A 26,721-nucleotide genomic window follows, 5' to 3' on the forward strand; every position below is an offset into this window, starting at 1 on the left:
ACGACTAACTATACTCCACAATTTCCAACTAATTCATACTCAAAGTAAACCAACTGAAATTAATGGACACATGACAGGTTAGTAATTAGTTCAATTTAGTTGCCTCTCATAAAACAACTGCATTTTATATGTACTATGATAGTCTAGAATAAAAATGTAATATCCTACCTATCCCACATGCCAGATGGCAAGTGAGCAATGATGGGGAGTTGCTCCAAGGTCCTAACCATGTTGCTGTCTACAGCATTTAACAGTGTTCTCATGAACATTCCGCACTGGCTTCTCTGGGGAGGGGAGTACAGAGCCAGAAGGGAAATAAACCAGCAGGTTTCCCAAACAGTTACTTTTTATGGCAGACAGAATGCGAAAAGGAGGCAATATCCTTAAGGCTCTTCATTGGCACATCCTCCAAGGATATTCATTTCTTTATGTAAATTAATACCTATATACCGTGTTTTCCCTTTTTTAAGACACCGTCTTATAACTTTTTTCCTAAAAAAACACAGGGTGGCTTACTTTCGGTGGGGTGTCTTATTTTTTTATTACCGGTATGGTTTTTACGGCTCAGGGAGCTGGCTCAGGGCACTGCTGGGCTCTCTTGAGTGCTCTGTGCTGCAGCAGCAACCGGTTCCGGGTGGCGGGGCGGCAGGCGTCCTTGGCCGGGCCAGGCGGAGGCCGCTGGCTCAGGCGCTCCGCCCGCCGCTGCAGGGCGCTCCAAGCTTCTTGGCCTGGCCAGGCAAGGAAGAAGCAGTGAGCCCAGCGGTGGCGGCAAGCATGGAGGTGTCAGGGACGGCGGTGGACGAGAAGGCGGAGCACGGGATGCAGCCAACAAGGGGGGAGTGCGATCAGCTGTTAAACGGCGCTCTTGGAGTGCCACTTCACAGTTGATCGTGCCCCTGCAGTGCCGGCCGCATGGAGTGACTCTGTGAGTGGAGGTGCCTGTGGGGGTTGGTTTCCGTGGCGCGGAAGTATGGCTTATTTTCAGGGTATGTCTTATATTTCTCAAATGCTTAATGGCTTACTTTATGACTACGTATTAAAAGGGGGGGAAAGGGTATATTAACAAATTACTTTGGGCATGGAGGCAGTGGTTTCATTCATTTCATGAGAGGAGGAAGAAGAGGAGGAGATTGTGAGCCGGTGATAAGTAGGCACTGAACAAAATAGCAATGGATGCTCTAAGGAAAAGATATTATATTGCCCTATACAAGAAATGGAGGAGGAGCAACCCCCTCACATTTCCATGCTCAGAAGCACAAACACAAAGAAGATATCAGGATTGGGTCCACTACACAGGTAATAAGTGCACATTCATTGACGGATCATAGTGAAAGCCCCACGCCAACAACTCTGATAGGGCTCTGAAACATGGGCAATAAGTCTATTGTTTTCCTTGGGCAAGCAGGGAATATTCTTCACATGGTTTGAAACCTTCCATGTACAGATGGGATCCTTTCCTTCATAGTTTTGTGTAGGAATTCCCTGCAGGTGCAGGGCTTTGATACTTTGGTATTCCATGAATAGGCTTTAAAATTTAAGTGCTTCATCAAAGACAAATGCTACACTGAAACATGTAGACAGTTCTATCAGTTCCAAAATAAAGTTGTTTGCATTTTGTGATTATGATTATTTATGGAGCCATATTTGTATCCCTATAACTGTTCTGAGGGTTTCACCATCTAAAGGTTGACAGTAGTGAGATAAAAAACAGAGAGGGCCAGAGAGGAGGAGGAGGAGGAGGGATAAATGCTTAAGCATATGCTTAAGTGTTGCTTCAGTTGGGAATGTCAAGGTACACAGGTTTCTTGAAGTTTGTGCTTTCTTAGGTCTAATAAACTGCAGCATATGAAGAGGGGAAGAATATTGTTGGAACAAACATGCTGTATTTTTCTTTTCAACAAAATAAATGCACGCACATATAAATATAGGTTTCAACCTTCAACGGCTTGTTCTCACACATATTTGGACCAATTTTCTCTACTGTTCGTTCAGTAGGGAAAAAAGTGAAGCAGTGGGGATAATTGCATAATGACAGATACAAGGGGAACAGAGAATCCACTGATCATTTCCTGTGAGTTGGCCAACATCCAGCCAGTCTCAAAGGACACCCTGATGTAAAGGCAAAAGGAAAAGAGCTAGCTCTGAAGGAGTTTTGTTTTTGTTTTTTTCTCAGCTCATTTTGTAAAGCAAATCACTGAAACAATTAGTTGACAGCATGGTGTTAGTTTTCTCACGGTAAATTAGGAAGATTAAGCAAACATGGAAGTGTATTTTAGCTGTAATCAGCAGGTTTGGAACTCTGGCCTCTAATGCTTTCACATTCTCAGAGGATATATTTGTAAAGTTATTCATATTGTCCCTTTTCATTATGTGCAAACTTGTCCAAAGCCTTGCACACACTGCTCATCGAGGCTACGAATTACTTGATTTTACTTTTTTAATTTTTGGAAAGTGGAGCCATTACATCATTGCAGCAGACATGCTTTTGGCAAAGTTAAGAGCCATTGTTACAGGGTTTTTTTTCCTTTGATTTTACTGCAGTATACTGAATAAAATGTATTTTATGTTATCATGTCACTTGTGCACCTTGAAAAATGATAGAAAGAACCAAAATAATGTAAGTATAGGCAAAATGGTCTCAGTTTAATGTTTGCGTACAGACTCATGTCCAGCTACCAACTTGCCACAACTTGAAAGCATTTATTTCAATTGGTTGAAAGCAAGAGTTGGGAAATCTAATTGTCTGATCTGTCCAAGTTAATAAGATAATAATAAGCATAGTTAATAAGAAATTAAAAACTATTATAAGAATTGTTCAACTATTCTACTTAAAATCAGTTCATAGATAAAGAATCTTAAAAAAAAGTGCATGGATTGGAAGGCATGTAAGTCGTACATACAAATCAGAGACAATTGTATTTCTTGTGGAAATTTCATAGAGATTAAAATGTTTGGATTTAGAGCTCTAATTTTTTTTTTTACATTATTACAATGTTCTGACCTGTTGCAATTATAAATAAAGCACATGTGTTATTTGTATATATCTATGCAGGATACATACCGGTATCTTAAAACCTCATTTGTTATCCATTGCAATTCTTTCTTATTTATTTTCTGTGAGTCTTTGAAGTTGTCAGTACATCAGAATTTTCAGAAGTGTAGCAGTGAAGAGAAGAGATTGACAGGCTGTCAGTCATTCCACTGAAGTTCATTTGACTCAAAACCCAATTGTCCCAATTCAGCAAATTAAAGCTTTCAGAAGTTAAGTCTTGTAAACCTGTTAACACTTAATTATACCTAACCTACACTGAACAATGCTTTGAATGCCTCCTCCTTAGATCAAAAATCCCCAAAAGGCAAAAACAAACACAGGATGTTTAGAGAATAGGCACAATAGATTCATTAAGAATTAGAGGGTAATTGGATTGGATTCTATCAGCTGAATTTGCTTTTTGATTGTTTATTTTTTATTTTTCATCTCTCCCAGCAGTTAAATAATTTTTCTCTTTCAAAAACCTGGGATTTACCTATAGATTTTATATCTTTGCAGTGCCATTTAAAATAGAACCTGTCAGCCTTTTATCTTTTGTTTACCTCCCACCCACCACCCACCCCCGCTTCATCCACTGAGCTGGTCATGGTGCCTCTTTTCATTTTCTCCACTTCTCTTTTATTCTTTTCTTGGTTTTACCTCTCTCCATCTTTTCTGGCTGTTTTTGTTCTGATTTGCTTTTCCTACAGTTCCTTTTTCACCATCAATATCCTTCCCGCTCTCCTATCCAAAACATTCTGCTTCTAATCTGCCCCACTAGTCTTTTTCCTACTCAACGCCTGAAAAAGTATCAATTTTTTTTAAAAAAATTTTTTTTTTAAAAAAGTCTCACTTTCCAAAAGTGGTAAAATGTTGGGAGATGTTACAGCCTAGTTGTGTGGATTATTGCCAGGCTTTAGAAAGTGCATTTTATCTTTATGTGCTTGTTCAGAGACCATAGTATTGCAAGAGGACCTAGAAGATCAGGGTTCAAGTCCAAGCAAAAAAAAATCATAGGCTGTCATAAGCAAGCCAATAGAATCTCTCAGTAATTCATTCCAGTGATTGAAAAGGGATCCATTTTGGCTTCCTTGTTTCAGATTGTAAACTTCAGAGTTTGAATAATAGTAATACAGCCATACCTTGGATCCTGAATGCCTTGGTACTTGGACGTTTTGGCTCCCGAACGCCGCAAACCCAGAAGTCGGTGTTCCAGTTTGCGAACATTCTTTGGAACCCAAATGTCTGACGGGGCTTCCACAGCTTTCGATTGCTTTGGTCGCGCTTTGGTTTCTGAACATTTTGAAAGTAACAGACCTCCAGAACAGATTCCCTTTGACTTCCAAGGTACAATTGTAATCATCATCATCATCATCCTATTATCCCTAGGTAGTCATATATATTTTTAATCCTCTTAGCTAGCTGTGACGGTTGGTTAGTGGAGTAGAGAGGAGAATGGCAACTAACAGAACATGGCACACTCAGATCCTGACTCCCGCTGGAGCCCACACCACACCCAAAAATCTGCTCCATCCAATTTTGGGTCTTGGAAGAGCTGCTGGATCCAAGTGAAGGGAAGCAGCTTTGGCTCTAACCCAATATTTTGCTTATGTTCCAGACTCTCATAACCCCTCATAAGGAATACTATTATTCCTTTTCACCAGGCAGCTAAAAACTGTGAAACAGATGGAAGCAGCTCTGCTCTTGTTAACTCTTGCCCTTCTTTCAGCTTTCCCAGAGTTTAAATAAATCATAGTGTGTTATTGTCCTTTCCATGAAAAACTATTCTGCTTGCAAACATCTATGTAAAAATACTGAGTAACCAAACTCCATAGATGTGTGTACATGCATGCACATAAATGTGTAGGTGTGCACACAGGTGAAGTTATTCAACATATGTTAATTGGTTCTCCTCAGACTGGTGCACATTAATTTTATTGCTGCTGCAAATGCCTGCAATAAAATCTTGGTTCAGCACCATGTTGATGGCATGTATCTCTATGATTTGCCATGAGCAATGGATTTTCTGTGCTTCCCTTTATGCATTGCTCCTGATTTTCATATTTAAAATAAATATGGTAAGACAGTTTTAATGTTAATAAGGATAAATCCAGAGAGTTGTAAAAACAACTTATATATGAAAAATGTTTGCCATTCAATTAATCTTTTTTCAACCATTATTTTACTGTAGTGTGAACCTAACTCTGTGCTGCCGGCAGTATGCATTCTAAACTTCCAGCAAACTTGCATTGAACAATAATATTTAATGCTTCCAGCTCCTCTGCATACTCCCTCTAACACACACACACACACACACACACACACACACACACACACACACACACACTGGTGCCAGTGCTGTGTTCCACTGTTCTGTGCTATATTCTCAAAAGGCAATATGTGTTCAAAAGACTCAGACTCAGCCATCATGTGAGGCCACATAGACTTTCCCCCCTTTTTTCTTATCAGAGGTTGTTGACCTCAGGAGAGGAGAAGAAGGTTATGAGGTCAAAGTCTTTTCCTCCTTGGAGCTCACTGCTTGCTGGGAGAGGGTTGGCTGGAAAATAGATGTTTTAGAACAGGGGTTAAGGGTCATGATTTTAATTCTGTTAGGGAACAGCTGTTTTGAATTTCTTTCCACTTCTATCTCCCCTCCCTCCCTCCCAAGTCCACAGAGAGAGAGAGAGAAATTTGTTCAGAGGGAACCAGCAACACAAAAATACGTGGCTCCAATGTATTAGTTCTTTTTAAAAATGGACCATCTTTGCTATTGGCCTTCACTTCTTTAAGAGAGGTCAATGACAATTGTTTAAATATCTGAGAAATAGAGCTTAGATTCAAATGAAAGTGCTGTTTTGGAAGGTGTTTTATTTACTCACCAAGTGCCAAATTTTTACATAGCAATTGATGTTTTCCTGCCCAATGTTGAAGCAAATGGAATGCACTCATGTGGCAATTTTCAGGCAGATAAACCTACATATAAAGGTATGGGGCTTAATTTGTGTGCAGAGGTTTCAAGGAAGGAAAGAGTTAGTTTGTAGATTTTTAAAGTGTTCCCGCAGCACTCTGGATTTACTAATTCCATGTTTTAAGAATAGATTGGGTAGCCAGGAGAAAGAAGCTCACAATTCTCAAGTGAATGGAAAACAAGTAACAGATTTTTTTTAGTCTGCAGTATTCTGAAACATTGGCCTCAGGCTGTGTTGGTGTGTGGCTCAACAGCAATCAGAGGTCATAATTTCATTGGTGGTTAGCATCAGGTTTAATTTTTCTAATATGTTACATTTACCAAAATGTCTGGTTTTAGTTATGCACATACACTGGCTGAAACAGCTTTGAGTAGATTGAAGTCTGAAGGTACCTGAAAGGGTATAAGAACATGTACAGAACTAAACATGGTAATTGTTTCAACTACCTTACTTTCTAAACATGCAAGTATTTTCCTACAATAATAACATCTAAAAATAGAGCATGCTTGTTACATTACAGCAAGATAAAAAGTAAATTAATCTGTTGGTTTTGCAGGTTTGCTTGTTGTTTTTTTAAACCCTCTGGCACACAAAAAATTGTATTGCAATTGTCAAATAAAAGTAAACATAGTGGCAACCTTCTTTCATTGTAGGAATGTGACCAAGTTCATATTGATGATGTTTCATCAGATGACAATGGCCAGGACTTAAGGTAAATCCATATTGATTTATATAAAAAGGCAACTGAAAAGGAAATATTGAAATACATAATAATAATTTTAGTACAGTTGTTCCTTTGGATCTTTTTGCAACTCAGCTAAATTGCCCGTGTAATGTTCAGTTGTTCTTGGTCTGGAATAGTCTGATTATTGTTTTTTGTTTTTTGTAATTTCTTGCAACTAAATCAGCACCTATAACTTCGGAACAGATGGCTTCCCTGCAGCAGCTACCAGCGCTAATTTATGCTTAGCAACGGGTGTGCGTGGAGGAGTGGACTGGATGAGAAAACTGGCCTTTCGATACAGACGAGTAAAAGAAATCTACAACACCTACAAAAATAATGTTGGAGGCAAGTGCCTGTCATACTGCATGCTGCTTAATAGTCTTTCTGAACCTTTTTCAACATGGCTGTGTTTACTCAGCTACTTAGAGCTGCACACTTTATAGATCTGTAAGATGTGGTAAGTGATCTTAGCTGAAATGCAAACACTACAGTGCTTGCTCCTTTCCTCCCTGCAGGTCTTCTGGGTCCAGCAAAGAGAGAAGCATGGTTGCAGCTTAGAGCAGAAATTGAAGCTCTTACAGATTCTTGGTTAACACTTGCACTAAAAGCACTCACACTAATTCACTCTAGGTAAGTGGGTTCAAGCTGGGGCAGCAACACATAGTAACATGAAATATAAATTAGGGCATTTCCGCTAATGACACCATGTATCTTTACCACTAATATACATTCCCACCCCACCCACCCCCATAAAGCTTGTGCTTGTAATTAGCAGGAAGCTGCTCTTTTAATCCCAATTGTAGCTCCCTGGAATATGGAAATTAAATTGGAATGATCTGATGGGTTTCTATCTTTGTATGTTGTCCTAAAAGTGCATATTAAGAGTTTCACTTTTGCTTTTCCACAACATAGTATTTGTTCTGCAATAGGGAGGTGATTGTAGTGCAGCAGAGGGATGGGGAACCTTTGGCTTTCTGGAAGTGTTTGGACTACAACTCCCATCACTCTTGACTATTGGCCCATGTAGGTTGAAGCTGATGGAAGACATAGTTCAGCAACATTTAGGCCAAAGATTCCCCACTCATGGCACAGCAGGACTATCTGCAGCAAGGAGGAGAGCAGGCAGGCAGATAGGTAGTGGCAGTGGGGTGAAAGGGGCAGTTTGTTATTTGGCTGCTAACTTGGGAACAATTACTGCTTGCCCCGAGCAAGAAGACAACAAAATTGCATCTCTGACTCTATATACTGGTAAGTGTGATTTCACAAACCATTCCATGGCATATCTTTGCCAGTGGAAATGTCCTGTAGGTGGAGGTGGTACATATGGTGGAGAAAGATCTGGATTTCTGCTGGCATAGCACAGCTTCCACTGAATCCTTTAGCTCCACAGCCAGCAGATTTTCAGTGTAGGATTGTGCCCTTAATCTTGTTAATATAGCAGCACCTGTCTATGCTGCTCTGGCAGTGCAGCGTCCCAGCGCTGACATGCTTCATCAGCAGAGCAACAGCTTCAACAACAACAGGTGTACTATATAAATGCTGTTCCTCTGCCTGTGGACGTTTTCTAACTATGGTTCAGTCTGTCTCTCCTACTTTTCCCTTCCCCGGTTCTAAACAAGGATAGTAAAATGCTTGTAAAATAGCAGTCTTTGTTTGGTTTATGAAAGATACGTTCCCTTTCTTCTAGGACAAATTGTGTGAATATTCTAGTGACGACTACTCAGCTTATTCCAGCTCTTGCAAAAGTCTTGCTATATGGCTTAGGTGTAGTATTTCCAATAGAAAATATTTACAGTGCAACTAAAATAGGTGAGTTATTTTTACAACTTACAAACCCTGTTTCAAATGTGGTGGCACAATGATTGAGATAGAAGTGTCTCTTTACTAATACAGAAACACATGCTTTGTTTATGCATGCAACAGACTTGTGCATCTCTCAGAATTTCCTGGGGCTCTAATTATTAAACTAAGTCTTAGTAACAAGAAACATTGATTAAGTTAATTTTGAAAATCTCATTTAGTCTGCCCTATTATTCCATCTGCCACTCATTTTGTGATGTGTGCTTCTAATCTATCTCTGCTCATAGTTCAATGCTTAAGGAGAACTTTATAAACAATTCCACATTCTACTTGTTTATTTAACTGTACATTACTCCACTAAAATACTAAGTCAAAAGGAGACTCTGGAACTGCTTCCCATGAGCTATTTTTATATATAGGGCAGGATCCAAAGAGCTACCTTAGGTGTGCCCAAGAACTTGTTTACACCCACTGAGATTGTTGATTCCCCCCTCCCCTTTGAAAGCTCATTTGCCATGCTCGAAACTGCCCTGTGAATCCCCTTTTAAAAAATAGAACTTTTCCCTGTGGCTTTGGGAGCTACTATTAAAGGAACATAATTCTGAAATATCATGTAGTTCTTTTGATACTAACCATTGTGTATAGAGAGAGATATCATCATTCTGGGCGATGTCCTTAAAATATTATTCATTTTTATAGTGTTTTTTGTGTACAAAGTTCTTCACTGTTCTGATTTTAGGAATGCAGGAAGCCGCCTTATGCTTAGTCTGTTGGTCTATCTAAGAGCTCAATATTGTCTACACTGACTGGCAGGCACTGTCAAGGGTTTCAGACAAGGGGACATTATGAGTCCTATCTGGAGGTACCAGGGATTGAACCTGGAACCTTCTGTATGCAAAGCAGATGCTCTGCCGCTGAACTATCTCTACAACAATCCTGTGAAGAAAGTTAGGTTGACAGAGATGCACCTATATCCAGTCACTGCTCAGTCTCTACCCAGAAACATAAGCTTGGATCCAGAGTTCCTATGAATGAGTTCTGCTCACAGGGTGCTCCTGCTGAAGGAAGGGGGTGAGGTGATTTATCACCAAGTTCTCCTTCCCCTGTAGGGTCATGTGTCCCCTGAAAAACTGTTTTGTAAGGTTGGGAGTTCCTCTAGATCAGCATGAGAGGTGGCACAGAGTGGGAATTGGCAAAAACTGCCTTCACATCCCTTCCTTCAGAGATAGCCTTCACTAGATCTCAGCCCTTTCTGTGAATAGAAGGAGCCTTTCTGTTTGATGAAGGAGCACTCTGGTTCCAACTAATTATCTTCAAAGCCGTGTGTGCAATTACCCTTCCTTATTCCATTCATAGAGTCATAGAATTGAAGAGTTGGAAGGGACCATGAGATTCATCTGGTTCAACGCCCTGCAGTGTAAGGATCTTTTTGCCCAAAGTGGGGCTCGAACCCATAACCCTGGGAATAAGATTCTCATGCTCTGCTGACTGTTTCATTTCATTTCATTTTGCCCCTGGTGCACCTACACTAGCCATTTCATATTCACATACATACACAAGTTCTTTTCTCAAAATGAGCTCTGTTTGTTTTTTTTATTCAGTAATTCTGAATATTCATATGGGTGCACACCAGTAACTTTGATAGTGTATGAAGAAATAGTAGCCTTGCCATGCCACTGAGTCCCTTCCCTGGAGGAAATTGGCAAAATCAGAAGTAGGGACCTTAGTGAATATCCATGGTGAATTGGTGGATTTGACCAGCATTGGCTTAAAATACCAGAAAAGTAAGAAGCCAGGGGAGGGAAATAAGTTGAAGTGTAGGCTACATCAGAGCCTTGTGGTATTTTCAGTGACCATTCATGCAAAAAAATAAATAAGCTAATGCCAGGATAGGGTTGTTGGTATAATATAAAATGTTTTTAGCTGCACTAGTTGGTTTCTTAAAGCAAAATGCAACATGGTTTCGGTTACACCACCTTGGGTGGTTTATGCTTTTTTTTTTTAGGAAAAGAAAGCTGTTTTGAGCGCATAATTCAAAGATTTGGAAGAAAAGTAGTATATGTTGTTATAGGAGATGGTGTGGAAGAAGAACAAGGATCAAAGAAGGTAATAAGTCAAGGTTTACATTTCTACAGCAATGTTCCTTGGAATTGCAGGTGAAACTCGGAAAATTAGAATATTGTCGAAAAGTGCATTTATTTCAGTAATGCAACTTAAAAGGTGAAACCAATATATGAGATAGATGCATGACATGCAAAGCAAGATATGTCAAGCCTTAATTAGTTGTAATTGTAATTATTTGTCGTTAGGTGGGTCAATTATAAATGGAATTTAATTAATGAAATGTAATAGCGATGTTTATTTTTGTTTATTTTTTATTATTGTAACGATTTATTTTATTACTGTGGAATATCCAAAAGAAAGTGTTTGTAAAAATAAAGATAAAAATAAAAAATAATAAGTTGCATTACTGAAATAAATGCACTTTTCGACAGTATTCTAATTTTCCGAGTTTCACTATCTTTGCTGCTGGAGGTAATCATGTAGTGACTGGGCAGCCATCTCTTGGGGTGGCTGTAGCTCTGGATTTCATGCCTTGAGCCCAGAGCTGGACTAAGGATTATTGCATTAGTTTTCCTGTGTTATACGGAACTGTGGTTTTTAGGTTGATATACCACCATGTCACCCCAAATTTCATTCATAACAATGGGCATGATGTGACACAACAGCTGATGTTACAGACATTTTGCCACTCTTTTTAAGCATGTGAGCTTCAGTTCACCCATGAAAACTGGGTAAGATCTGTATTCTGGAATACCGCCCTAAATTTCATCACATGAGCAGTGGTGGTGTGATCCATGAAAATCATGGGGAAATTACTGTACAAAACTCTCACTATTTTCTGGGTTAGCAGGATTGCAATCTGTTTTTCCCCCCCTGGAAGCAATTAACATGGAAATGAGTGCTTAGATTCTGCTGGATTTCTAGTAGTGCCTTTTACATTGTGTGAAAGATCAAATAAAACCCAAAAATTAACAGATAAGAAAATGTCAGGGGAAGGTGGGGAGTGTTATCTGAACACCATGTGCATTTGGGCCATATATATGACTTTCATTTATTAAGCCTTCTTGCCTAAATGAATTACATTTTAAAACTAATATATAAAAGTAAGAGAAATATCGACATTTCGATTCATTTTTATATCCTGTATCAGGGGTGAGGAAGTTTTGGTTTTCCAAATGTTGGTAGACTCTGACTCACACCAGTGCAAGCCAGCACAGCCAATTGTTAGGGATGATGGGAGTTGTAGTTCAGTAGCATCCAGAGAGCCAAAGGTCCCCCGCCCTTATTTTTTATGAATAGCACTAAATTCCATGTGCTGGTGATTAAAAAGTCCTTTGCCAAAAGAACTGTGTGCATTTATCAGTGCCTAATCTAAATAAGCAGTTTCTGGAAGTTTCCTTCACAAAACTTTTACATTTGTGGAATGGACAGATAGTACAAAACATCCTCCGGAGGCATTCCTTTCATGTGTTCTTTGTTGCCGGAAGGAATTTCCAGCTTAGGACAGAAGGAAGCATCTAGATTTTCTCCTGGCAAAGCAACCGTGAATTCAATGGGATTATATTAACAAGGAATTTTGTAACTATATGTATTTGTGCCTAAGAAAAACATCTTCCTGTGTCTACAACCATTCAGATTCTTATCTCACCTCAAAAATACTACTTTTCAAGCTCCCTGTGGCTATATTTATATGCCTTTAACTTAAAGGTCTCAATTGTGGCTTTGCCCCAAGCCCAGAATAATAAAGGACACCCTGTGGTTCTGTTGCTCCCATATCTGCCAGCAAGGAGATTTTCCTCCAATTTTTCCTGTTCTTTTGGGGAGAGAACAAACTGTGCTGGCTCTTTGCCCACCACAGCAAATGCACTTTCTCTGTTTTGTTGACCTAAGCTGGCACGGAGTTGCAGGGAGAGGCAAGCTGGAGCCAGTGCTGCACCCTTTTTAACACATCTATGGCACACCACTGCAGTTATATAACCAAAGAACTTCATGCTTCCTTTCTAACGTAGACTGAGCTTTCAGTCTGAATGGTCAAATAGCCGAAACTAAAATAAAAAAGAGAAATTGACTTTTGGAGTGAGCTACTTTTCCATACTATGCAAACTAATTTTACACAGTCCCAGTTGTTCCTTGGTTCAAGTGGTCAAACCAGTTTCCCATCCCAACCACCAGCTGTCAGTTAAATAAACGAAGCAGCTTTCTCCCAAGTGCCAGCTCCTCCTCCACTGGCTATGTCTAGTTCCTTCGCTGGCTATGTCTCATCTCCATTGCCTAATGCCAGCTCAGATTTGATGCTGAAAACACTGAGTGCACCTTTAGATATTCCTTTGTGACATGGGCGTAGGCAGGGGGCAGGAGGGGGCAGCTGCCCCCCTGGAAGCAGCCCCCCCCCCGGAAGCAGGGCTGGCGCAGCCGTGGGCGAGAGCGGCGCTGCCGGCGGGGCTGGTGGGCACAGCCCGGTGGAGCGCGAGTTCGGCATTCCGCACCCTCCCTCCAGCTCCCCATTGCACCCTCCGGCAAGGCCAAGCACAGCGGGGAACCAGAGAGCGCAGCCAAGCCGCTGTCGCCCTGCTGCGTTTTGCTTCCCCCCCCGCCCCCAGCGGAGGAATGCTGCACGACGCTAGCAGTGCATGCGTGTGTGGCGTGACTTCATCTGAGGGAGCCACGCAGTGTGCCCGGCTAGCCCGCCATCCCAAGAACGAGAGCACGTGCCTGTCCTGCTGCGGCGCCAGAGCAGCAGCTGTGAGAGTGGGGCTGAAGCTGCTGCTGCGTGGCCAGGCAAAGGCTGAGCAGGACCGGGCTCCAGCGCTGTGAGCTGGGAGGGGCGCGTTCAAGTGGCCGACTGCTTGCCCCGCAGGCCGCGCCGCCTCACATCTCCCGCGTCTCGGCCAGCTCCTTCCTCCCAGCGGGAGACTTGTGAGGCACCTTCGGCAGAAAGGGCAGAGGGAGCGTGCGCCGGGCGGCACTTTCAGGTGCGGCTCTCTCTCAGAGCCCCCCCCCATCACTCCCCCATGCAGGGAGGGGGCGGCAAAGGCACCTTTCCGCCACGGCGCTGGATGGGCTTAAGACGGCCGTGATAGATGATCTGTTGTCACCTTAACGTCTGTTGTGGCCCCTCCCCTCCAGTGCCTTGACCCCGCCCCTTGCCCCCCTTAGTTTTGATCCTGGGTACGCCCCTGCTTTGTAAGGGAGTAAATGAACTGGAAAAGTGGTTATGGTATGACACAGTTATTCTCAAGCATTCAAAATTGTCAGTATATAAGACTGACAAATGGCATTGTACATTTTTTGTGTTTTGTTTGTTTGGAGAGTTTAATGTGTAACACCAGAAAACACATTTTCTCTGTGTGAGTTGCTGCCTGATCAACCAATCAAATACTGTATTCCAGATCTGTTTCTGATGACAGTGGCTTGTCTGTGCAGTTTATTAAGTTGGTGTCAGAAAACAGTTTACCATCGAAAAACTTACAGATATTACAGACGACAGGGGACCAACTGGCACTAGGGATAATAGCAGCATTGATGGACAGGAAACTGATGTGGTTCTACCAGCTAAAGGGCAGAAAACTACAAGTAGGAAGCTGCTAGAGGGAATGACTCGTGGTTTCAGTTGTCTCTGTACTAATGCACAGAGCATGGGAAACAAGCAAGACAAATTTGTGCTAATACAGGGTGGTAAATAATAGGCATTACTAATATGTGTTACTGAAACAGGGTGGGATAAGACTCATGACTAGAATGTAGAAATTGAGAGTTATAACCTGTCCATAGGAATAGAACAAATGGGAAGGGTGGAGGATGAGCATTATATGTAAAGGATGTATACATCTATCGGGGGAATGCTGTGGTTGTAGTGTGTCTTGATTTCAGTAAGACTTTTGACAAAATATTTTTGCGAGGAAGCTGGTAAAATATGGGCTGGACAAAGCAACTTTTAGGTGGACAAAAACTATAAATCAGTTGCTTGAGGAACTGATGGTTTTTCATATATCACCATGTATAACAAAAATTATTATACATGTTGCAGTGTGTTGAAAAAACTAGATGTACATAACAATAACAAACAGCCCAAATTTTTGCAATCTTAAACCGAACTTGTCGGAAAAAGAGAATGTGCATCCTTTCAAATGCACTATTTTTAAGGCATCCCTTTTGATTGATTAAAAGAAATGTGTTTCACTCAGGATGCAACACACTCTTATATTTCACTTGTAGTGAATAAGTCATGGCATTGTCACCTTTCCATAAGCTGTTATTTCCTGCAGACTCATTTTATAAGACAATTAAAATATTCAGACTAAGCAGTAATATAAAATGGGGAAAACGTATCTGGACTAGTTCATAGAACAGTTGATGCAGGTGGGATTATGAGGAGACCGGGATACAATGCATAGAGTTCACTGTCTTTGTATTTGCCTCCTAGGAGAGAGATTGTTGTGCTAGGAAATCCCTACACATAAATGCTATTAAAATTGCATATAGAACATAGCAGTAGATGTTTACTGGAATATTTGGTTATTAACCTAACCATTCCCAAATTGCAGTCTTCAGATTCTTCATTTGCAAACAGATTCAAATACATTTGGGGTCAGGTTCTTTTTATGAGTTTGCAGTAATATAAAATTAGTAATTGCCACAGGGGGGATATGGAACAACTTGGAGCATATTTACTTTTCAAATAGCAAACTGTGCAAAAAGTATTGAGTTTTGTTATGTAGAACAGTAAGAAAAGAGGATCACTGTGTAAACTACTAACAATCAGTGAATCAGTAAGGGGTAAACTTTAGTCTGGAGTTTATGCCACGTTCTGTGGCTGTTGTTACATTGTTGTCTGTTGGTTAGCTCTGAGTTTTTGCTTAGGACTTGAAACAGAGATGTGTTGGGGCACAGCTGGGACCACTTTTGTGCTTTTTCCACACTAGAATATATTGATTTTACATTTGTTTTCTTAAAGCAACAGCGTAATGAATTCAGCTGATGTTCCCACAAAGTACCGACATGCACTGGTTTGAAATCAGAACAGAATGTGCTTTCTACAAGAGAGGTTGCATTAACAAAGTGGCAGATAAGAGACAGGGGTAAAGCACCCAAACTCAAATGCACCCCACTGCTGCTTCTCTGCTTAAAAATCACCCCTTCTTGATATCACAGTTTTGTTACATGTGTTTCTGTGCAATGTGTAGCTAGACCATAAGGCAGCTTCTAAATCAGCTAGAGAAAATTCATAGCTGTGGATTGACATATCCACTATCAGCCATGATAGCTAAATGGATGCTGTCCAAGCATGCTGTGTCTCTTATAACCAGGTAGGTGGGATAGAAGATACTGCAACAGCTGTTACCTTCATGCCCTGATTGCAACTTCCCAGAGGCATCTGGCTATCCGCTGTTGTTGACTAGATGTACCCAGCAAAGCCTTGTTTTGTCCTTAGACTCTTAAACAGGAGCCAGCCTTGGAGTACTGACAAATATGGCTGGAGAATGAAGTGGATTAACTTGGGCAATTTCCCCCCTCCTGCTGTCACTCAGGGCTTATGCTGGGCTGCTTCATCTTTCCCTTTCTGACCACAACCTAGGTTCCCAAGTGGAGTAGCTTGAGCCCAAGCCCTGGGTGAGCCAAAGGACAACAAAAAAGGCGTTGGGAGGAGGAAAACACAGCCCTAACTGGTCCATTCCCTTCTTTGCCAGAAATCTCCATATCTCTCTTAGACAGACTCCAACTTCCTACTATTGATGCAAGAGTTGCAGGAATGCCTAGTAGATAAATGCCCCATTTGTGCCATATAGATTGCCTCTTTCTCTGGTCTTGGTCACAAGCCAAACTATGCCTTAGCATGAACATGTAGGCTCCCAGCAATGAGATTAAGCCTGCTTCACCTCTCCCCAATTGCTTTGCTGCTAAACCCCGCTGAGCCATGCCATAACCTTGCTTAGTGTGTAATCCAAACACAGGCTTGCAATTTAGCTCTAACTACATGCTAACACCCACGCGGGTGGTGCTGTGGGTTAAACCACAGAGCCTAGGGCTTGCTGATCAGAAGGTCGGCAGTTTAAATCCCCACGACAGGGTTAGCTCCTGTTGCTCGGTCCCTTCTCCTGCCAACCTAGCAGTTCGAAAGCACATCAAAGTGCAAGTAGATAAATAGGTACTGCTACAGCGGGAAGGTAAACGGCGTTTCCATGTGCTGCTCTGGTTCTCCAGAAGCGGCTTTGTCATGCTGGCCACATGACCTGGAAGCTGTACGCCGGCTCCCTTGGCCAATAAAGCGAGATGAGCGCCGCAACCCCAGTCGTCAGCGACTGGACCTAATGGTCAGGGACCCCTTTACCTTTACATGCTGTAATAAAGATTCATTCTTGGTTTACAGATTGTGGCTAGTCTCGAGAAAGCTAACTCATAAACCTTGGTGTGGATGACACACTAAGCCAAGCCAGGGTTTTGCTTGGTGCAACACAGCAGCAAAATGACCATGGAGAAGCAAAGTTGCCACAGCTTTCTCTCCAGGAGCACACGCGTTTGCACTAAAGTCATGGTTTGCCTCAATGTGGCATGCAAACCAGGCTCTCACATTATAGCAGCTTAAGATTTAAAAGAAGGATTCAGCTATTTGAACTGTGCACATCTAAAATAATAGAATCCAAAACATACTTCACTTCCTTTACATTTTAAATGTCAAATATTTTCTGATGGGATAGCTTGAATGTTTTCTCTCTGAAAGGTTATGGCTATCTTTTCTTATTATTTATATAAAATATTTCACTGACATCAAAAGTCCTGCTTTTATAGCTTTAGGGTAGTATGGTTTCACAATCACATTTTCACCCCTTGTGAATTATATTTGTGTATTTCCCTTCCCCCACCCCAGTTGTTCATATCTTTGGTTTATTCAGGTGTCTTGCAAACACACTTTTAAGTCCAGATTCAAATTTTCCTTTTATTTAGCTAGTAGAATGAAATGTAAACATTCATCTTTAAGATATTTCATATGGAAAAGTTGTTACAATGTCAACATGAGCAATGCCAGTATAATACGAATCACTGGGAAAGGGTTAGCCAAAAAATGATATATTTTGATTCTTTGCTTTAATAACCTGTTTAATTCACCTGCCAGAAAGTTTTAAACAAGGATGTTTTGGTAGCAAACAATACACTATTAAATGTATTGTCACCAAATACTGCATCATTTTGGGATATGTGTCTTGTGGACAAAGAAAAGATTTTCTCTCTCTCTGTAGGTTTCCAGTTTAAGAAACCAGATTTCTTTCTTTCCTTCCAAGGAAACGCTGTTCAGATTTGCTTCTTTAATGAGGCTGTTCAGCTATGTATTTTGGTACAGATTTTAAAGGATTGCTGTGCTGAAGCAATATTAATTATGAAACAGGAAGAATTACATACTTAGGAAACCTCTGAAGTCATAACCACACTTAACAGGGGAGTAAGCTCTATTGAATTTCATAGGACATACTTCCAAGTAGACATGGTTAGGAATGCAGCCTTTAACTTGGGTTTCAAGGACAGCTTATGGATTTCCATATGAACAGTGGGGTCTTTCCAGTCCACCTTTCTACTGCAGACCTATCTTAACCTCTGAAACTCTGTTCTTGGTAGTTAGGAGAACCCTCTGAAATGGAATTCCAGCATGATGCAAAGGAGTGCAATTTGAAATGAAAACTGGCATTGTGCCACTAATGCACCACACCCATGTGTCTCAGCACTTCATGCTCTTGCAGTGCTGTTTGGATTCTTGCTATTAGTTTTACTATGTTGCTTTATACCAGGGGTAGCCAACACGGGGGCCACCAGAAGTTGCTGGGGTCCAAATCCCAACATCTCCAGCCAGGAAAGCCAATGGTCAGAGATGATGGAGTCCGAAAACATCTGGAGGGCACCATGTTGGCTATTAATATGTTGTGTTTTGTGAAGCTCCCCTTCTGTAGGTCTTTAAACACCATATCATATATAGGTGCAGCAAAACAAACTAGGTTGTATGTGTGCGTTGACAAAAACCTCTTTAATCCAGTGGAGAATTTCTAAGTGGATTACAGGGAGGGAAGGAAGAAATGAAGGTGACTTTTGCATATTCATCCCCCCCCCATGTAGCCCCATCATGGTTCCCATAAGTTCCCTTGGGGGACCCTATGAACAATTTGGCAGGTGGTACAAAAGATTGCAGTGAGAGGGTGAATCAGCGAAAATAGCTTCCTCCTCATTCTACTGAATTAAAGAATCTTCCATTCGTGGAGGGACACCATTGGATACAACCCAGTAAACTTAGTTTCCTTTGCCAAGTCACCATCAACAGCCCTGATCTAATCTACCCAATGTTTGTTGCATTCTTTCAGAGAAAAAACTACAATGTCTGACCACAAAGCCACTGCCAGCTATTGAATTAGTCTCAGAGAACATGAGTATGGAGCAGGAATACATAATGCAGCTTAGTATGTCTTTGAAACTGAGGAATATTTTATCACACTTCTTCCCAATATAGTCTCATAAGTACATTTCTCACCACACTGTTAAGTCATCCCATTCTTTCCTTGGGAATTGGCAGAAAGAGGCTACCTGTGTGGAGGTACTGACGCTGCAGACTTTGGCCCTATGCTTGTCTTGTACTACAGTTTTTACCTTCTGGCCACAGGGGGCACTTGCCTCCAGCTGTAGACTTCTAGCTCAACAGCTAGAATTCTTAATAGAGAATTTGGATCTGCGTTTGTAATCAACACTGTGTAGAAAAAAGAAAGGGCAGCTAAGCACTGTGGTTATGAAGTATTTTTAATGCTGAATCGATACATTTTTGCAGCCATTCTCGCATTTTCATTTGCCTGCTTTCCAATACGAAATGGGCCAAGCACAGCCCAAAATAACATACAGTTTTGCGTCCTTACATTGTGTTTTTGTTTTTCACAGCATGCCATGCCATTCTGGAGGATCACAAGTCACTCTGACCTTATGGCCCTTCATCATGCCTTGGAACTGGAGTACTTATAGTAGCACTTTGTAACCCCAGAACTTCCCTTGCGCCCATGGACAGTGTGCCTGCAACTTGTGTCATTGCTGGGCTACAGAAATTTGTGATTTCATCATGTTGATGTACAGCTGCAACTGGTCTCAACCTTTGCCCTAGCAGTAAATGGAGGAGCATGTCTCTTGTCTTCAGAAACAGCTGTTGATTCTAGTACTGTGAATCTAATGAAAACAAGCCATGATGAGAATGTTTAACAGTGTGTCATTATCACATTCACCACATTGAAAGGTTCGTACCTGTGAAGAGACTGGGAAGTGCTTTGTGGTTTCTAGAATCTTCATTGTGGCGCACATACACCTTCTTAAATACAGCAAACTTGATTGCACAACAAAGACTGAGCTTTTTTCTTTCTTTTTAAGAATCCCATGCATACATTTCTTGAAAAGGTTTACCTCCCCCCCCCCCCTTTCTCTCTCCCTCTTTTAGTTTCTCAGACCCAGGATACTCTGTGAATCTTTACTTATTTATGAACAGACTCTGTTTTGGCACCATCACCTAAATGTGGAAATGTATGATAAATGAAAGGCTGTAATGAGTGTTTGCCTTCTGATAACAAATTGATTTTGAATTTTAGTACATTGCAAAGTAGTTTAAAGTATGACTAATTTAAGCAAATAGGTACATCACTGAGACAATCATGTACAGGAAGAATGTTTTGGTGTAAATTTGTAATGAATGGATGATGTTTTACATATTGTTTAGGCAAATACTATTGAAAGGTAGTATTGGCTTTTTGGTGAAGTATGAGGCAGTGTATGCACAAACTATTGTGCTGTGCCTTATGAAAGTATTGTGTATAAATATGTAGATAATTGATTTTTTTTTTTAGATCAATTTGTCAAGACCAAAAGCATGGATGTCAAGTGTCAATAAGGAATCACTTTTTATTCTCTGTTCTTTCTTCTGGTTTTTTCATGGGCAAATCTATAATATCTAAACATACCTCCCCTACTTGCACCATGCCCATCACGGGCTTCTTGTTTACATTTTGTACTTGCCTATAAGTGCAAAATATATGGGCCTCAAATCAGGTTAGAATGGTTTACCTGTTTAAATTGCCAGTTTTCTTGACAAAATACCTATGTATGATGAAGGCTTGATCTGGCTCTGTTTCAGTGTGTTTTGCCAAAAGAAGCAGCAATTTAAATACACATGTGTACTCTCAACTGATGTCATTTTTTGCTCAGGTATTATACCTGAGTACAAAAGCTATAGTCTTGAAGTGATCTCTTTCGTTTCGTTGGCTTTACTGCTAAACACTGAATGTGGGAGAAGTAAATAATTAATCTGTTGATTTCTTCCCCCCCCAAAAAAGGGTAGAGGACTGGGTTTTTTTTAAAGTATGTCATGTAACATATTTTGACTTATACAAAAATCAGAACAAAGTGTTCATGCACTGAAAAACTAAAACTGAATGCAACCACTTCATTTTCAAGTGCAAAGGGAGAGGTCTTTCTGAGATCTAGTGAGTACATACTAAATTAACTATGGATCACCAGAAACTTATTGCCGTCTGGGTCCCTTTCTTCTTCTAAAAAAAAAGTAATACATTTCTTGCTTGAATATTTAAAATGCTTTAAACCTCACACAGATCTGTTGAAAAACGGGCAGAATGTAATGACAGTTCTTGTTTCGCAGTGAGCAGCTGTTAATCAAACTGATGTAACACTGTGATAACCTAAAATATCAAGTGGGTGGGGCAAAGCATGACTGTGAGTGTTGGTTTGCATTAGCTGTTGAAACAGTTCGTGCCCCCCAGCCTCTCCTACCTTTATTGTGAGAGTACCCGCCCCCCCCCCCCAAAAAATGTGGCTTACAGTAAGTATTGGAATTATTATGCAGCTCAAAAATAAACAAACACTGATTTTGTAAAACCTTCAAACTGAGTATGAGAATTTTGGCATACAATTCTTTTACCTTTAGGCCCACAATATGAAATTAGAACCTGGCAAATGTCTGTTGCATCCTTAATTTTAACCAGGAACCAGATTTTTCTATTAGTCCATTGCCGGCAATGGGCACAGTAAAATAGTCATTGCCAATTTTGTTAAGACTGTTTGTAACTAGCTTCTATTACGTTTGAACTGTTCCCATCTTCTGTAGCACATGAAGATCATGAACAATCTAGTCAGTTTCTTTAGATATTATCAATGTGATTCTCTTAACCATGGTTAACATCCTTTTCCCTCCCCAGAGAGAATTCCTCCCTCCTGCTGGTAACTGGGGTAAAGGAATTCATTAGCATCAATGTCATTATGGTTAAGGGTAACCAGCTTCCTCAGTTGAGTTTATTGGGCCGCAATCCTACACTCTTACCAGGGAGTAAGCCCAATTGAACCCAGTGGGATTTATTTCTGAGTACACACATAGGATTCGATTAAGGTGGAAATGTGAGATTTGCAGATCAGAGGGTTGGGAGAATGGAATACCTGATCCTGCAACCTGCCCATAATCTTCTAAATGTGGTTAAGGGAAGGCCTTTGATACAGCTGCATGTGGTTTATATGACTGCCCCCCCTTTTTTTGCCTAAACCTTGGTACTTTTTTTTCACTGGTGTCTTTGTTAGACTTCAGCAGCAGTTATTTTAGTCCTCTCTTAAAAGTTCTTCTTGTTGTTTTTTGCAACATAAACCAGCTTTTAAGCCGCTACAAGCAACCACAGTAACTGTGAGGTAAACACCCTATTTTTGTGGAAGATGCATACTGCTGCTACACTTTATAATTATGTTATGGGTTGTTTCAAATTGTTTGATTATAAATATGCCCTCCCCCCCAGCCTTCAATAACTTTATGTACCAAGAGCAATCCAATTCAGGGACTACTCACAGTCTGTAAAGTTTAGAACATATACACAAATATTTTAATGACAGGGGCTATAATTAGTTTTCCCCCTTTTTTTTAGCTTTAAGCAAAATCGAGACTCCCCCCCCCCACACTTTGTTTCAGTTTTTTGTAGTCAACATGCTGACTAAAAAAAAGTTTGTCTGGGCCTTATTGTACAAAAAGTGTGTTGTGTCCACAATTGTGTACAGAAATTTTCCTTCCTTCATTTTGTGTTTAAATTAATAAAATTGATTTGTGACATATTAAAGAGTTTTATCTTGGATGTATTTGATTTCTCCCATCCCTTAATACATATTTGCTCATATTACTGCTTATAGTTGCCAGAGATTTGCACCTGGATGTAGGAAAGAAAATTCAAGTTCAAATATCCACTTATTTTTGAAGTTAAGCTACACACTATCGGCATAACCTACCTCACGGGTTCTTGTAAGGAAAAATATGCTGCTCTTGAGTTCCCTGGCTGAAATTTAAGTTGCAATATTAACAAAGAAAAAAATACGTTCTCATAATTCAGTCCCCAAAAGAATTGTGCGCTTCAAAATTATTTTATTTCAACTTCCCTTGGAGTTACAAAGGCCAACCCAAGCATTTGTTGTGAGTCTCTTGGCAGAGTTGCACAATATCAATATAGAAAAGGGCCTGTTGAGGGCTAAGCTAGTCTCCTTAGAGTAGGAGATTTGATCAGGGCCTCAGCAAAAGAACTTAAGTGGTGGGCGGCAGGACTCATGAGAGAAGGTGTTCCCTGAGATAATCAGGACCCAAGTCAATTAGGACTTTAAATGAAAAAGACAGCATTTTGAACTGAGCCTGGAAACAGTCAGTGCAGATGCTCAAAGCAGGTAATAACTTTCTGTACTGATAGCAGAGTATATAACCCAAATTGTGGGAAGGAGGTTTGGTAGTGGTTCATTTTGAAAGGCCATGGCGCACGCACGCGCACACACACACACGGCTTTTTGCTCATTTTAAAAAAGCTAGCTTCACTTCTGTTTGTTTAAAAAGAATAAAGATCATTGCTGGGTCCATATTGAGGATATACGAAACAAAAATGACAATGTAAGCACTGATAGGTTAGTTTGAGAGTTTAGCCGATGTTATACGTATCAAGTAATCAGAAACGGAACCCCAGACCACAAATTAGAAAGCAATGCAAATGCCTACAAGACTACATATAACAATTCAAAACAAATGCCCACAGGGTTTCAACCACAATAGGAGATAGCATGACATCAGCCCAAGGCAAGACTTTATCAGTGGAACAGGCAGATCATCCTGCTCTCTGTTGTCCAGCGAGTTCTTCTTTGAAGCTGCACCTTTGGTTGACCAACTGGAGCTAATCGTGTCAGGTGTTCACACTGGCTTACCTTCTTCTCCCCCACCCTTTTTTAATCACCCTCCTCCCCTTATGCTAGAATTTTCCATTCCCTGTCCTTGCAAAAATTGACTGATGACCCCACAGGACACTTGCAGGGTGTTTTTTTAGCTGATGCCTATACAGTGAGCTATACCTACATAAAACGTATCTGTGCTTACACAAAGTGTCTGGGGGTAAGAAGTTCCCTTAAGACCCAAAGGCGTGATCTTTAACCTATTTTTCTAATGCCTCTCACCATCAGGCTTGAATATCCCCTCATTGTTTTCTTGACCCTTCCCTTGTATACACAGTACTACCTCTTTGTTACCTTCCAAATCCTGCCAGCTCTGCATGGCTCTGGTCCCAACTTTTTAGTATCCAGTCCAGGCATGATCTGCATATTCCAACCATCTGTATATTTTTGTTAGCTGCAAGCTTTAAGTATGAATGTCACACTGATTCAGAGCAAATACTTTGCTCATGTCAGGGCAGTTTGACCAGGATAGAGGTATGTGTGTATAGAACAGGAAATTAAAAGTGATGTGATTTGGCTCAGGTGTCTCAAAATGAGATAAATATTTTATTTTAGCCCATAAAATATTTTCAGTACACAGCACCATGAAATTCAAAGAAGCAAATACAGCATTCTCATAAGAAGCATACATCAAATGAATCGTCGTTTATGCATGCAACCAGGGATTGGTCATTTATGAAAGTTTATGGAGATAAATATGCTTATATACTCTACTCCAGGCATCCCCAAACTTCGGCCCTCCAGATGTTTTGGCCTACAACTCCCATGATCCCTAGCTAATAGGATCACTGGTTCCCTAGCTAACAGGACCACTACGGATCACTAGGTTCCCTAGCTAACAGGACCACTAGGGATCATGGGAGTTGTAGGCCAAAACATCTGGAGGGCCGCAGTTTGGGGATGCCTGATCTATTCTCTCTCTTCTGCTTTAGGTGTAATAGGTAATGGTTGCGACCAAAATAGTAAAGGGTAATAAATTGCCATGTAGGATTCTCATAGTCTAAGTCTACCACATGGACCTGTTTTTAAAGTCCTCCCATATATGCTACAGTGGCTCTACAGCAGGGACCCCCAAACTTGGCCCTCCAGCTGTTTTCGGACTACAACCCCATCATCCCTAGCTAACAGGACCAGTGGTCAGGGATGATGGGAATTGTAGTCCCAAAACAGCTGGAGGAGTAGGAACCTTTCTAGTAGGGCTGAATTTCAACCAGTCCAATAAGTCATATGGTTTTTCTGCATATGAACTCATGGGAGAGGCCTTGTTGCTGAGTGATGTAGAGAACAGGAAAATGGAAGAAATACCTCCATGAGGTCAAATATAAAATATGCAGGAGACAGGAAAGAGTGTATGGCTTTGAGATTTTGAGGAGGGATTTTTTTTAAAATCTGGCAACCCAGCCAGATGGGTGGGGTATAAATAATAAAATTATTATTATTATTACTAAATTGCTTGAAGTTTCCAGTGTGAGGGCCTGTGCCCCAGTAACTCCGGTGGATCAACTCGCACTGGTGCCAACCTCCTGGAATTGAGGACAAATTTCACTGACATTGATCTGGTCTTCACAACATATTTGGTTGGGAAGCATCCAGTTTTGGGGAAGATGGTTATCATGCCATTGCCATGGACAATCCCCTGGTGAGGCTTGGATTGGCCGTGGCTGATCCCTCTCTCCCCCCTGCCAGTGTGATGGGGGACCTATTAATATAGTCCGGCCCAGGAGGTATTCCTGATTGCTCTTGGGGAGCTTATGCAATTATTTGGCTGGCACGTCTGTTGATGCCTTAGTCTTGTTGTGGTATGTCCATAGCTGCCAAGTACCCCGTTTTCCCTGGGAAACCCCGTATTTTCTTACCGTTTCCCGCATGTGTCCCGAATGGCAAAATACCCCGTATTCCCCCGAATTACGGAGCTCCTGCCGGCGGCCATGTTCTTCTGGTGCCGCGCTGGTACCGAAAGTCGCTTCTACGCACTTCCGGACTTCCAAAATGTCCGCAGCGCCAGAAGTCGTTTCTACCAATGTCCGGAAGTGCGTAGAAGCGACTTCCAGTGCCGCGGCACTGCTGATCCTGGATTTTTCCATCCGGAATTTGGCATCTATGGGTATGTCAAGATGAGGAGGGCTCATCTACCCCCGCTCTCTGATCTGGTTCAAGTTCTTGGTACACTGAGGAGTTCAAACTATGAAACAGGTTAGAGGCACATGTGGCGTGTGCAAACCCCGTAATGAATGCAACCCAACACAGGTTAGAGGAAGGGTGATTAAGAAATAATAATATTAATAATAATAGTTTTTATTTCTATGTTGACCAAAATGCCATTACAATGAATGCCAAGATGTGCCACCTCCACTCTGGAGTACTTATGGCCCCCAATATCTGTTTTCCATTCACTTGGTATTGCACCATGATATTATGCTGCAGTTGGCAATAGCTACAAAGCCATAAACCACCTGAATGCCTATATTACGCAAATCCAATTGAAAACACACGTAAACGTAATAGGCCATATAGTAACAATTGCAATGTTATTTACTAGAACTACTTCTCATAATGTCAAAACCAACCTCGTGACATAATATAATAAAAATGTAACTTTTCGGTTGACCACCAAGTCCACTATGTACAAAATACAAGTCATATATAGTCAGTGCCGTAGTACATTCTTTTCTAATTTATTCATCTCTCTTGTATTTTTCTGTCTGACGTATTCCTTAGAAGAGTGGCATGAAATAATCTTCTAAGTGTCCAATAAAGATGATTAGGTTGGCAGACAAAAGAAACTGGGACTGATGCACAGGCGGACAAGACAACGATTCCTGGATATTCCTCCATTTCGCCCGAAGGGGCTTCATCAGCTGTGCATAGTTCTAAAT

The 26,721-nt window shown here is 41.0% G+C and overlaps 1 protein-coding gene across 9 annotated transcripts in view; it reads left to right on the top strand.

The window, feature by feature from the left end:
- The window catches only part of EYA1 (EYA transcriptional coactivator and phosphatase 1), an 84,487-nt gene extending 61,218 nt beyond the window's left edge, over positions 1-23,269 (top strand). For all 9 annotated transcript variants that reach the window (XM_035125088.2, XM_035125097.2, XM_035125086.2 and 6 more), the window contains 6 exons: positions 6,654-6,712; positions 6,909-7,069; positions 7,240-7,354; positions 8,412-8,533; positions 10,530-10,630; positions 19,496-23,269. In XM_035125088.2, the coding sequence (XP_034980979.1) occupies positions 6,654-6,712; positions 6,909-7,069; positions 7,240-7,354; positions 8,412-8,533; positions 10,530-10,630; positions 19,496-19,576 (639 nt within the window). In that variant the 3' untranslated portion in view covers positions 19,577-23,269. The remainder of the gene's footprint in view (positions 1-6,653; positions 6,713-6,908; positions 7,070-7,239; positions 7,355-8,411; positions 8,534-10,529; positions 10,631-19,495) is intronic.
- The last annotated feature ends 3,452 nt before the right edge of the window (positions 23,270-26,721 follow it).

Source organism: Zootoca vivipara, chromosome 8 (genome assembly GCF_963506605.1).
Source record: "Zootoca vivipara chromosome 8, rZooViv1.1, whole genome shotgun sequence".
In the NCBI taxonomy this organism is placed as follows: Eukaryota; Metazoa; Chordata; class Lepidosauria; order Squamata; family Lacertidae; genus Zootoca; species Zootoca vivipara.